Source organism: Puma concolor, chromosome E4, assembly GCF_028749965.1.
Source record: "Puma concolor isolate L17-30 chromosome E4, mPumCon1.1.hap2, whole genome shotgun sequence".
NCBI lineage: Eukaryota > Metazoa > Chordata > Mammalia > Carnivora > Felidae > Puma > Puma concolor.
The window spans coordinates 26,991,543-27,005,875 of NC_141683.1; the positions used below are offsets into that span (position 1 = coordinate 26,991,543).

The following is a 14,333-nucleotide window of genomic DNA, read 5'->3' on the forward strand; positions in this document are numbered from 1 at the left end:
GTTATAGTTTAAACTGTAGTCAAAACCTCCTGGGTTTGCACGTAAGATTTTACATGCGTGTATATCCTTTCTCTCAAGAGGCGATCCAGAGCACCCACCCCTTGACCCCAAGCAAGTTACGAACTACGACTCTATGAACTGTTTCATGATAAACATCCCCCTGCCTGCATCCATATACTCTTTTGCTTTCCTCTGTTTCTTTAAGGCTTAAAGGATACCTGGGTAGCTCAGTCGGTTAAGTGTCTGACTTCGGCTCATGATCTCATGGTTCATGAGTTCGAGCCCCTCATCAGGCTCTATGCTGACAGCTCAGAGCCTGGAGCCTGCTTCAGATTCTGTGTCTCCCTCTCTCTCTGCCCCTCCCCTGCTCACACTATCTCAAAAATAAATAGATGATTGACAGATACCTGGCTTTCCCCCAAGGAACCTTGGCAGTCATTTCTCCAAACCTCATGCACCTTCAGTAGAGGAGACGGGCCTCCCTGACCGCATCCAGACTACTATCCCTCCACACAGAAATCTCTGCTCTTTTGAGACTTAGACCTCCTTTATAGTGCCATCTGCTTACCTTCCAGATATTTTGCTCACTCATTATCAATTTTGGGTTCCCACAATCCTGCCAACATCCCGGGTGATATCGACGCCACAGGAATGACCCATCCAACACCCCCAGCCTCACAGGACCCTTCCTCATTGACCAACATCAAAAAACTCCTCTTCCATGATGCTTGAACTGCTCACTCCATGCCACGCCTGGGACCTGCCCTCACCTGGGATTGTCCACCTTTGTGCCAGTCCGCTCAGACTAAGTCAGTAGCACACCCCCCAAGTCTTGTTTCTCTGCCCACTGCAGGACAGCCGCAGCTCTGCTCCCTGTTCGCGTCGATCTTGGAGCCAGACTACAGGGCAGCCTTCATTCTGGGGTGCACTAGCCTCATGCTGAGGGAAGAAGCCCTGACTGACCCTCGCAATGTCCCCCGAACCTCTGCTCAGAAGCAGTACACTTCATTCCCGCTGACATTTCATGGACAGGCCTGGTGCCACCAGGGCACGGAGCACTACCCACCCTCTCTGGAGCGTGGTGGAGAGAAGTGGCAGATGATTTGATGACACCATCTATCACAATCTTGGAAGTCTTGATTAGAACATCGGTCTAGGGGTGCCTGGGTGGCTCGGTAGGTTAAGTGTCCGACTTCAGCTCAGGTCATGATCTCACGGTTTGTGAATTTGAGCCCTGCATTAGGCTCTGTGCTGACAGCTCGGAGTCTGGAGCCTGCTTCCGATTCTATGCCTTCTTTTCTCTCTGCTTCTCCCCTGCTCACGCTCTCTCTCTCAAAAATAAACCTTAAAAAATAAAAAAGAACATCAGTCTATCTCGGAACACAGCGGCCTGTCATTCCTGCTCTCAGTCCACTCCTACCATACCATCTTTCAACTTCGTTCAGCCTGTCCATTTCCTATCAGCCCCTCCCAGAAATAATGATGATAGATAACATTTATTGAACACTTCATAGGTGCTAACTTAACATCTATTATCCCATGACGAAGCTGAGACTTAGAGAAGTCAAATAATAACTTGCCTTCACTTTCTCCTTCCTATCTTCGACGGTAGAAACATCACTTCAACTGTTAGGGGAACGGGAGAACCAGGGAGAACTGAGAGCCCAGGCTGGGGACATGAATGCGTCATAACAGCAATCTGCAAGTTGTATGATTTTTCTCCTGAAGTGCTCAGCGGCTGGGCTTACTGGCTCTCAGCCAGAGGTAATTCTCTCCTCAAGTGACATGTGGCAGTGCCTGCGGACAGTTTTTCTTGGGGAAGGGGCACTACTGGCATCTAGTGAATAGAGGCCAGGGATGCTACAATGCTCAGGACACCGGTCCCCACAACAGAAAATCTTCCAGTTCCAAATGTCCATCGTGCTAAGGCTGAGGAGCCCTGGTCCGGAGACCCGCTAGTGTCAGGCAATCACCTAGCAAGTTTCTCTAGTCTGTTCTCTCCTCTTCCCCGGACTTCCTGCTTCGGACTTCCTCCATTCTCTTCAAACCCTTCCACCAACTGCCTCCCCCACGGGACTGCGCTCTCCTTCCCTGCTTTCAACCACACTAAACTTTCCAGTCTGCCAGATACCATGAGCTCCAAGGTCCTTGCCTGTTTGCTCTTACCTCGATGCTCCCCCATCTCCCAACCCCCGTCCTTCCCTGAGCTCTCGGCTTCTCGACTCTTCAAGGAGGCTGTTCCTGAACTCTTGACTAGATCAGGCTCCTCTTCTGTATTTCCCACAGCAGCACGCGTGCCCCCAACAGACCACACGCGACACTAACCCTACGTGTTGCCTAGCCCGTTTCCCGAAGCCACGAGAGCAAGGACCACGTTCCTCAGTTTCAGCACAGCGTCCCCGGGACCTACAAAGTACAAGATAAGTGACAGGTGCTTAGTATTTACAGCCCAGGTGTCTCCATTTCCCTTCGGATCTCTCATACGCACAAAGTCAACACGTTCAAAACTCATCACTTTTTCCTACCTCACCACCACCACAAACCTCCCCTTTTACCATATTCTTGACCTCCATGGGTGGCACCGCCATCCACCAACTGCCCAAGCCATCCCTGACTCCTCCCTTTTTCCCCTCACAGCCCCAGGCATTCATTCAGGAAGTGTGTCCCTTCGTCCCTTCCGCCTGGGTTTCCGTCAACTCCCCGCACTTCTTCTTTTGGGCTTTTGTCTCAGACACAATAGTTTTAACCACTGACTCGATTCTGTCAGTTAGGTTCATTCCCTCAGACAGGTTACTTACTTCCTCTAAGCCTTAAATACCCAATGGGACTAGTAAATGCCCAGTCAGCACCCACTAAACGCTCAGTAAGTGCTATCTACTGTTCTTCTTGCCAGGTCCACTGCCATCACTCTAGGGACATTGTTTCCAGCCCAGGTTGCTGCCAGGCCCTGTTATCCCTGCTTCTGGCCGGCACTTCAGTCTATTCTCAACAATGTACCCAAAGCTCCCCAAAATGCAAATGAGATGTCACACCCCCGCTTAAAATCCTTAAATGGCTCTCCACTGCCTTCAGAATAAGGTTCAACCTTCCTGGCTTGGCATAGCCCACCCGCATCACACCCCAGGGCCGTCTCTCGGCACTTCTCCCATCACACCCTTGGCTCCGGTCACGTGGAACCACCAAAGCCACTTCCTTCACTGCCGCTGCCTGGCCCGTGTGCAAACTGCCCCCATCCCTACCTCCAGCGCAGACCGCAGGCAACTGAGGGAGCTTCCTGATTCACTGTGCTATTCCCAGTGCCAAGCAGGATCTGGCTCAGATTAACATCAAATAAGTATTTATTGACTGAATTGAACCCCCATGCTTTATTTTGAAGAGGAAACAAAGCAAAAAGAAAGTATTAACCACATGAGTTCAGGGTTGGGAAGGTATGTAGTGAGATTATCCCTGCATCCCCAAACCCATAATGACCTGCAATCTTTCTAATAGCACTGATTTTTGTGATACCTTTAGAGTGTGGATTTGTGCAAAGTCTAGCAAACAGGGGTGCCTGCGTGGCTCAGTCAGTTATGCATCTGCCTCGATCTCAGCTCAGGTCGTCATCTCACGGCTCTCGAGTTGGAGGCCCCCATCGGGTTCCGCGCTGATGACACAAGAGCCTGCTTTGGATGCGGTGTCTCCTTCTCTCTGCCCCTCCCCCACTTGTGCTTCCTCCAAAAAATTAACTTAAAAAAAAAATTCTAGCAATCAAGCACCAACTAGGCATTTGTCTGCAAATGGCAATTTGAATACACAATTTTGAATACACAAAAACTAGTCACTACTAGTTTCAGCTCGCCTTACTCTAGCCCCAGACTACATACATTCAACAACGATTCAGCTTGCAGCACCAGGTTAAGTAGGATGCAAAAATCCAGGAAACAAAATATGTTGTGCAGTTGGAATCCATACAAAGTACCTTAAAGGGGTCACAAAACGTGGAAAGGGTTGTGGACACGGAAACTGGCTTCATCCTTGGCTCTGATGCTCCTCCTCCTTTTTTTTTTCATTTTTAAATGCTATCCCCAGTATTTCCAGTATCACCCCACACCCCCAGGAGCTCCTCATACAGGTACATATTACATAACTCTAGATAAGACAGCCTATGAAGTGTGCCCCCAACAACTGTGCAGCATACACCAATCCGTGTCTGTTTTGCAGTGGCCCTGAGCTCAGGACAACTGACCCGAGTTTCACTCACCTTAACGGTCCCAGCTGGGAGGACATGACCTTCTGAGAACGTGGGCTAGCAAGCTCTCTGGTGGACAGGTTTTCGTGATATCCCTCAAAAGAACAGAACAGGAGGGCCACAGACCAGTGGTTTCAATGAAGCTACTGAAAATGAACGTAAAATGTTGTGCTTTTTTATAAGAATTTCCTAAGTTTCGTTAGCTTTTCAAGGAGGGCTAGAATCCCCCCAATCTAAAAACCTCAGCAAACGTTAGGCACGGAAGTGATAAATCAATGTGTATTTTGTGATAAACCCTTACTACCTCTTGAACTAGCCCCAATCGAAACACAAAATAGAAGCCTGCACCTAGCATGTCTCCGTCAACTCAGTAGAGGCAAATCTGTCATCTCACCATTTGAAATCTCTCCAGTAGCAAAGACGGACAAGGCGATATAGTCGTGGGCTCAGAAGAGTTAGGTACAGACTGGTGCCTAGAAGGCAGGCTTGTCTCAAATCACCCTAGACATGCAGGTATGATACATTCTCTAATTCTCAAGGGCTATAGTTGGGGAAATTCCACTTGACCTAACTAGCTCAAGGTTCAAAGCAACTCTGCAAAATCTTTTCAGTTTCAGAAAGAAACTGAAGGACTGGGGCGCCTGGGTGGCTCAGTCGGTTGGACGTCCGACTTCGGCTCAAGTCACGATCTCGTGGTATGTGAGTTCGAGCCCCACGTCGGGCTCTGTGCTGACAGCTCAGAGCCTGGAGCCTATTTCGGATTCTGTGTCTCCCTCTCTCTCTGACCTTCCCCCGTTCATGCTCTGTCTCAAAAATGAGTAAATGTTAACAAAAAATTTTTTTTTAAAAAGAAACTGAAGGACTGGGAACCTAAAAATGAAATACAACACTCTAATAGGTGAATGGTGGAAACTATCAAAGTCACTACTGATTAAGTACAGCAACTTCTATGGCAAATTCTATTCTCTCCGTCCCCAAATCAGACAGAAGACTGCATATAAAAACAAAAAGTGAGATTCTGTTATATACAAATTTGCCCAATAATGACACCACAACGGCAAAACGAAAAATATTTAATACACAAAAAGGCACAACAGAATCAACAGGGATTAAAAGCATTACATAGTGCAAAAACCAAAAAGATACAGAGCTATTTTATTGGCGCTTAAAAGGACTAGATGAGAACACATGAAGCTGTCTCCTTTCCCCATTTACTAAGCTGGCCACATTCAGTTACTTAAAGTTGCTTTTTTCCTTCCACGCGATGCAAGCACATTGGCTACACTCCTGTCGGTTATGCTACCTGATGAGATATGTCATTTGGAAAACTGCATGTTTTCGGTGTATTGGCAGTGCATTTTAGGCCACCTACTCAAGTGCACGTAGAAAATTTTCGTGGATCAAGACCATAGCGTGGCAGTTGTATCTACTATCCAAATTTACACACACTTCGCTCGGAACCTAGAGATGGTTCTTTTCTAGTCAAGCTCTTTTCTAGTCAAGAGCTTCATAGCGAGGAAAGAAGAGATGGGCTAGAGGCATGGGTATAAGGAAGCAACATAGGCTCTGCTAGGCAGGCATAGAGAGGAGCTTGTGCTCGGCTTCCAGAACATGAGGTATTCTGAATACATACCCCAGAGCTTGGTATAACAATTCTTAACATCTTATTTAAAGCAATTTACAGGTTAGGTTGCTCCCGCATCCTTTATCTCCGTAACAAACTATGAGGTAGAAAAAGGGTAGTACAAGAATTCATTTTGCAGATGGGAAAAACTGAGGCTTAAGAAGGTCAAGACCAGGACCACAGAGGGTGGAACGATCTCACTCCTTACCTCTACCCAAAAGGCACGTAATAGTGCCTACAGACTAAGGACAGAGTCCTGTTCAAAGGCTGCTTACAACTTCTACCTTGCCAAGTGCTGAGGAGGCCAGAAACATTTCATTCCCCTTTTAAAACATTTTCTATTATTTTTAGGAGGAGGAAAGAAAAAAACCCAAAAGGAGACATTTTGATTATTTTAAAAGGAAGTGAAAAAGCAAGGCAAACTGAAGGAGAAAAAAGTCCTGTAGGAAAGGGGAAGGCTGGCCTCAATCTCTTAGTGCGGAGACAACAGTGGCACTGACTGCCCTCCCTGTTCTCCCATCATGGACGCAAAGGAAGCCTAAACTACGAGTTGTTTTTTATTAGATAGTAGCTCTGATGTCACAGCTTCCCCTCCTGATTGCTAGAATCTGCCACCTAACTCTCCAACAGAAACACTCCCCCAGACTGACTGGAAAAGAGGAATCTTATCTAACGATCACTGTAGTTACAACCACCCAGGGGGTGATACAGAAGGCCTTTGGTATAAAAGCAGTATCCAGAAGCAGACCTCTGAACTCTGAGGAAAAAAGAGCAACAGTAAGGGAAGAAGGAAGAGGAAAGGTAGGACATCAAGGCAGCTGTTAAAAAAAAGCAAAAAAAGCCTTAGGATAAGACATTAGGTGTTCTGATAGGTGTCAGTGTTCTAGTGATTATGTCAACTTTCAAGAAAGCATTTGCCGAATGATAGCGACTGTTCTGACACAGGAATTACTCTATAGCACTTGACCCTTTTCAAGATCCCTGACCCATTCTACCCCAAGAAATGAGGACTCTCACTTGCTGTGCTACGTTCCCAGAAGGTATCAAATAAGGATCCTGGATAAAGGAAAACAATCTGCAGGACAAGCAACATCTTTGATTTTGGATAAGCTACCAAGAGATATCAGCTACTTCTTTCTGCAGATACACTTCTCTGTGACATTTTCAGTCATTCAAAAGGCTCTGATGGAGGTACAGTAAACCCGAGTGTTTTTTAAGGTTGTATTTTCTTTAACAAGGTCACACGCACCAGTAACGGCATTACTTGGGACTGCACGTTCATTCTATCAAAAGATCTCAACATGCTTAGGATACAATCTCCCACAGGTGAGAAGAGATCTGGCGGCTCCTGTAAAGGACGAATGTAGCAATGGCGACCGAGGAAAGCTCTGTCCACGGAAAGGATGTCCCAAAGCAGTCTGGAAAAACTGTCCCCAAGTTAGGCCAGGGAGTCACTTGAACCACTACCTCAGTTCAGCTGCAGACCCTCAGTATCTCTCCTCATACGCTGAACTGCAACTCCATTAATCACCTTCCGGACAATTCCAGCAAAGTAACCTCAGCATACCTTACGGCAGTGCAAAATTCCAGACATTTGTAAACATTGCACATTTTGCTTTTGGCACAGGGGAGAGCTTACGGGTTTTTTCTCTTTGAAGTGCAGATCCTAAACACAGCTACTTCCTATTTTATAGCCATTTTCAGCAAAGGCATTAGCAGTCTTGATAGTGTATGTACATACATATATACACACCCATGAATGAAGAGAACCATCAAAGTAAATTCTTCTTTAGGGCTCTGATGAACAATTTAAGTAGATACTTGGCTAAATGGAAAACAACAGATTCACAGTATCTAAAGGCATATAGTTCAAAGTTCACATAACTCTCGGGGCGGGGGGGGGGGGGTGCAAATAACTGGTTAACAAGTTTCCTCCTTTCTAAAGAGAACCAAGAGATAACACAATACTTCTGCAGAACCCAAGATCTAGCATTCACCAATTTCTCATTAATGACTTTTCAGAGGAGCCAAATATTGCATTGAGTTGACATTAAAAAAAAAAAAGGTTACAAATGATCCTGACCATTAAAAATTCTCACAAATAAAACAATGTCCTACAAAGCATTATATACACCTAAATATACATAAATTATTATTAAAACACAACTGCATATTTCAAATGCTTGGCAGTGATTCCATCTTATATTAGAAAAGTTCATGGCAGTTTGTAGGCTGGCTTGGCTAGACGCTGACCCATTGTTCAAGCCTAGGACCGAGAACCTATGATTCCATAGATGGACTACGAAAAAATGGCAATATGCATTGGTCTTAAGATGTTTATCAAGTCTGATTTGAGTATTTAATACAAAAGCATAGCAAATATTATAAGTACAGTGCAAGTACAGGGAGTTAATGAGACAGGAGACATTTTTAGCTGTAACCTAAAAATTCATTCTTAAGATTTGTCACTTTTGCTCTGAATTTTCTGTCCAGGGTAACCTGATCATAAATATTAATAATGGTAATTAAAATAAGTTTGGGGGGCGCCTGGGTGGCGCAGTCGGTTAAGCGTCCGACTTCAGCCAGGTCACGATCTCGTGGTCCGTGAGTTCGAGCCCCGCGTCGGGCTCTGGGCTGATGGCTCGGAGCCTGGAGCCTGTTTCCGATTCTGTGTCTCCCTCTCTCTCTGCCCCTCCCCCGTTCATGCTCTGTCTCTCTCTGTCCCAAAAATAAATAAACGCTGGAAAAAAAAAAAAAATTAAAAAAAAAAAAAATAAGAAGTTTGGTGCCGGGACGCTTGGCTGGGCTCAGTCAGTAGAGCATGCAACTTGGTCTCGGTCAGAAGTTGAAGCTCCACGTTGGGGATAGAGATTACTTAGAAAGACAGAAAGAAAGAGAAAGAAAGACAGACACAGAGAGAGGGAGAGGGAGAGAGAGGGGGAGAGAGAGGGAGAAAGAAAGGAAAGAAAGGAAAGAGAAAGAAAGAAAGAAAGAAAGAAAGAAAGAAAGAAAGAAAGAAAGAAAGAGAAAGAAAGAGGGAAAAAGAAATTTGGTGCTAATATAGTATGATTTCATTGATCACAAATCTATGGCATGATGCAGAAAAGTTAAACTCCACTGGCACCCACTTTAAGAGATCCCTCCTCACAATCAAGATTTCCACTCAAGCATCTGGGAGTGAAAAGGGAGAAAAGGAGATAAATCAGACAGGCTGCTAAAAAAAGAGCGGTAAACTGGCACTGTTTCCAGAACACCAGAGCACACTGTCCACCCTAAATACAACTAAAAGATAAATAGTAGTGTTTGGAAATTAGGAATTTACCTGGCAGAAGTAAAACTATGAAGACTTCACGTACAAACTATGTCTTGCTTTACCGGCAGTGAGTAAAATATACCTGTACCGCAGTAGCATGAAAAAAAAAAGAACAAAACCAAAAACAAATCAAGATGCAGGTAACGAACTGCTCTGATAGCGTGATGTGGCCCTTTGTAGGACTCTTCACCCATTCTACCCCAAGGAATGACAAGTCCTACTTGCTATCCTCCACTCCCAGAGGTGATTACACAGGATAGGGATCTGGGATGAAGGAAACAATCTGCAGGGGAAGCGGCATCCCGGATTTCAGATAAGCTACCAAGAAATACCAGCTGCCTCCTCCTGCAGATACTATCACTCGTTTCTCTGTAACAGCTGCAGTCAGTCCCACGGCTCTCGGCTCTCATCAGAGATCCAGGAAACCCGAGTCTAGGTTATTATACCACTCACAGCTCAAACATACAGCTTGGGATGTTCTAAGCAAAGTATTTCGTGGTAACGGGGACAGTATAAAACCCAGGTGAGCAAGGGGGAGAAGGAAAGTTGAGTAGCAAAAGAGGATCCTGTGCTAGGCAAGGATGTACCAAAACTGGCATCAAATATCTACAAACACAAAATTTTCCAATTTTTTAATTTTCTAAAAAAACCTGCGACTTTTCATAAGAGGAATCAGAGGGTACAAGTGCAGATCCCCAACTCTCCCTGTCCCTCCTTTAAGTCACCATTTGCAAAAGCGCCGAACTGGCAAAAATCAAACAAAATTGAGGGCTATCAAACTATTATGAAGAGAGTAGTACTTGAGAGAAAATAGGGGAAAAAGTCATTTAAATTGCAGGAGTGGTGGAGCATTTACCATGGTTTAACAAAACACTAAACTCAAAGGACTCGTTCTACTTCTAGAAGGAAAACAAACCCTTGTCCCTGATGCCTAGAGAGAGCCAGGAACTTAACTTCCTTCCCCAAGAAGGAACAATACTGGAGACAATGGATCAGGCTCCTCTGCACCTTTATCTGTCCTCCCTGTGGGAGGACATCTGATTATATAAGAAAGCCTGATATTTATAGGGCCTTTTTCTTTGGGCAGAAAGTGTTAAAAGTTATTACTCTCTCTAAAGTCCTAGTTTGGCTGCAAGTCACATTCTGCAGTATTTTAGGATGATGAGCTACCACAAATTCGAGAAGCATCCCGCTTTATATATTTAACAAACAATGACAAGGGAGCGAGCATGGTTTAGAGATTTACTACAAGTCACCTAGATTCTAGTAATAGCTGCATCACTAGCTGTGACTTTTGACAGTCATTTACCCTTAAATTTAGCCTCAAGTGCAAAATAACAGTGGCTTGAGTATATGAGTGCATTCTAGTTTTAAAATTCTAGAACTTTTAACAAAACTCCCCCTCAGAAAATTAAATATGCTGCTAAAAATGATCTTGTTCATTCTACTTCTCGTAACTGGGAAAACCCTTCCTTCTAGGGCAGGGCTTCCCAAAGTGTGGTCTGTGGACCACTTGAATCAGCTTCCAGGAACACATGTTCAAATGGAAACTCCAGGGCAAAGTGGCGGGAGGGGGGTTTGAGTTTGGCTTTTTTTTTTTTTTTTTTTTTTTAAACTTGGGCTGTTTTAACAAGCAACCCAGGTAATTTTTTGGATCAGTAAATTTGTTAATTCTAGGGCCCTCGTCCCCAAAATCTCATATGCATACCCCTGGGCATACTTCAAGATTTTTCCATGGAGAAAGCAGGCAGGGATAGGTATAGAGACATCAGCTTAAAGGTCTTCAACTTCCATTTGTACTGTCCTAAGATTAATGTGCTCAGATAAGGCTTCTTCAGATCTACCATTTTTCTTAATATCCTTTTCACAACTGCCATAACTCCCTATTTCCAAAGGAAAGGCTGCCTCTCACCCATCTAGAATCTTACTATGGGGCATTGCCTCAGAATGTAAAAAACCTCTAGAGGCATCAAATAAAAGAACAACAAAAAACCTCCAGAGGATTCTCAGAAGATAATGAGGACAGAGTAAAGCAAAGGGAGCTTAGGTTAAAAATTCTATGCCTTACCTACCTTAGAACTGTAATTGAGACGGTTGTGCCAGAAATGTGTTAATGCATTTATTTTTAAAAATAAAGTCAAACATTTTCTGAGTGAAAGTGAAATCTGATTTGGCTGATGAATTTTAAAATGAGAACAGCTTTGCTACTTTATATGACAGGATTTTTTCTATAACTTTAATCAACGAAACCTACAGCTCCAAGGCTTTGAGAAAAATATTTTTAAGGCACATATACAATATATTGGATAGGGTACCCTTTCTAAGTATTTAAAGGTATTTTTAAAATTTAGATGTCACACTAAACATGTGCAAAAGGACAGCTAATCTAGAATGAGAGCCACGAAATGGAGGGGGAGCTGCTTGGAAAGAGGAACAAGGGAAACATTCTAAGGAGACAGAAATGTTCCATTGCTTGTTTTAGGCTGGCTACTCAGAGGTCTACAACTCACCAGAAAGGAAACTTTGTCTGTTAATTATATACCTCATGGTGTAAAATGTGCAAAAGGTTACATATACTTTTTCAAAACCCTTTTAGGAGTATGTTAGCAAAAATGCTCCATACCATTGTTCTAGGCACACATGGAAGAAAGCGCTTCTTTATCAAGACTTTTCTTTTAGCTCATCTGAATCGTGCAGCCTGACTGCAACAATCTATATAGCATTACATACCTTGACTAATCAAATTTATTATTATCTCTTTTGTTAGCTTTAGTATTTTTCTAATAGCCACCTTGGATCCTAATGCCTAATAACATTCCCTAACAGAAAAAAAGAATGGGGAATACAATTAACTAAAGAAATAGTAAATCTTCAAATAATTTGGTAAGTGAGCGAATTAATGTATTTTTGTTAGTACTGGCAGTTGCTTTCTCCCAGATCCTCATCTTTGAGGAGAGAATGAAGTGGTTAACGTATCTTTTCATGTTAACAGCGTCCCCCAAATTGGCAACCTAGTTCTAAAGAACTCATTCTCAAATTCCATATAAGTTTAGAAGCAAAAATGTTGGGGAACACAGATGTTTACCCAAATAAATAAACAGATGTAATGGGCTACACTGAGTAGAGATGCTCAATACTGACATTTTGAAACATGACCTAGCCCTGTTAATATTTTCTGCAATTCACTGAGTTAGCTATGCTATAAAAACCTTAATAACCAACTGAATCTCTTTCTTGCAAATAGGGCATGAAGCCCCAGCCTTCTTTAATCTTCTGGCACAGTGAAAACAAGTGACAAGATGGCCCGTCCTCCCATGAATAATGTTTCCATCTCGTGGTCTTTTCTCACACAGACTACACGGCTTCAAGAGATTCTGGCAATCTTCCATGTTTTCTGTATCTGTTCTCTGTTCAAAAAGGTTATCTGATTGTTCTCCCGTGCTTGATATGGTTTCTTGGCTTTCCGAACTGTGGGCCAAATCCAAGAATTCTACTGAGTTGCAGGGATCAAAAAGTTTAGGGTTTTCTTCCTTTGTATACACATCTTTAGGTCTAACAACTGGAGCTGATATGGTTCTTCGGCAATCAGGGACATCAATTCCTTCATTTTCCTTCTTTTCAGGTATGGCAGTGATATCAGACGTGGAGAGAGAATGGGTTAACTTAGAACAATCTGAATACCAATCCTTCCTCAAGGCCCAGCAACGGAAACAGTACCTCTTGCTTGGAGAGTTAAATTTCTTGCACTCAGTACACTGCCACTCATCCTACAAAGACAAGTGCAGCCAATTAACACTCACTCCGTGGCAAACATGAAGTTGAGGAAAAGGGAGGGTAGGCCTTGGCTCATCATCTCACTAAGCTAGTGAGAGTCCGGACATTCCCCATCGGTGGTCTAGCCTCACATATGAGCAAATTCCACAGCCACGTGGAAGAAAGTCTTGACAAGTTTTACAATGATAGTGACACAACCGCCATTTTCAAGTCAAGATTTATATAGCTATCTTTAAGAAAGTTAAATTCATTATTTTGGCATTCTATCTCATCTGGATGGAATTTTGATTGCTGGCTTTTCCCTGCTGCCTTCTTTTTAGTTCATTTCTTTGTACAATTTAACTCTCTTACTGAGCAAGAAGCTAAAGAATGAAGCAAAGAGAACACTTTCATTCTTTCCCACTAATTAAGAAATATAAAATTTGGCAAAAAAGGAAGCTAAAATTAAAATGAGATTTGAAAACTACTAAATTTACTCATGGTCTCTCACTAGCTAACTATACGCCTAAACCATACCCTCTGAAAAATGAACGTTCTTGTCCTTGGATGCCCGTAACTTTTTTCCTACTCCTCCATACCCAAATTAGTAGATACCAAATTAGGAGATACTGGAGCTCAATGAATTTTAAATGCCTTGCTTAATGCAAAGGTAACTACCTGGAACAAGTCAAGGGTATTTAATGTGGCTAATTGCCTGGCTCTGACAGGATCAATGACTGGACACAGGCAGACTTGATTACTTTCAGAACAAAGGCCACACACTTCAAGTTTAGAAGTCGTAACTCAATATCATGGGCCAAGAGGCAGGGACGCGACCATCTGTTAAACTGGGTGGTCTTCAGGGATCCTCACAACACTCTTGCCGGCTTAAGATCCTCACACCTCACCTGAAATCTATCCAGATACTCAAAGGAGCTTCGTAAAGATTTGGAATTCATAACTGATGGTGTGTCACAGTCTAACTGGCATCACTTTTTCTTTTTTAGTAGTACATAAAATAATAGGGCTTATTAAATTCAATGGCATCTTTGATTTGATAAAATACAGTCTATTTGCTTAATAGATTTTCTGGGCCCAAGTAGCCAAAGAAGTCTGATGAAGATGGAAACACTTATCTCTGCTATTTGTATTATGGTCAAGAACCCTTAACGGACCAATATATTCTACTTTATTACTTAGCTATACACAGACAGATAATTTGCAGTCAATTACCATAATGGGCAACAGTGGCAGGCCAGGAGCTGGGGAGGATCAACCAAAGACAACATACCACTTTTCTATCCCCAAGCAGCAAACTGTAAACTCTCCTCCCCTGTCCTTCCCCCACCACCCTTCTTCCCACGGCGGGTTAGCCAAGGGAAGCACTAAAAGGAAAATGGGGAACCAGCATGAAA

General features: G+C 43.4%; 1 protein-coding gene and 1 long non-coding RNA gene across 2 annotated transcripts in view; both read right to left on the reverse strand.

Annotated features, from left to right (window-relative positions):
* Positions 1–401: 401 nt before the first annotated feature.
* LOC147572517 (uncharacterized) lies at positions 402–8,381 on the reverse strand. Its single transcript, XR_015246119.1, has 2 exons — positions 4,241–8,381; positions 402–2,406 (listed from the first exon to the last, which is right to left on the reverse strand). It is a non-coding gene; the product is annotated as an uncharacterized LOC147572517 (long non-coding RNA).
* A 1,401-nt stretch (positions 8,382–9,782) lies between these two features.
* Positions 9,783–14,333, reverse strand: part of MDM4 (MDM4 regulator of p53) — a 39,572-nt gene continuing 35,021 nt past the window's right edge. The window contains exon 11 of the mRNA XM_086694029.1: positions 9,783–12,932. Within this exon, the coding sequence (XP_086550155.1) occupies positions 12,360–12,932 (573 nt within the window). The 3' untranslated portion in view covers positions 9,783–12,359. The remainder of the gene's footprint in view (positions 12,933–14,333) is intronic.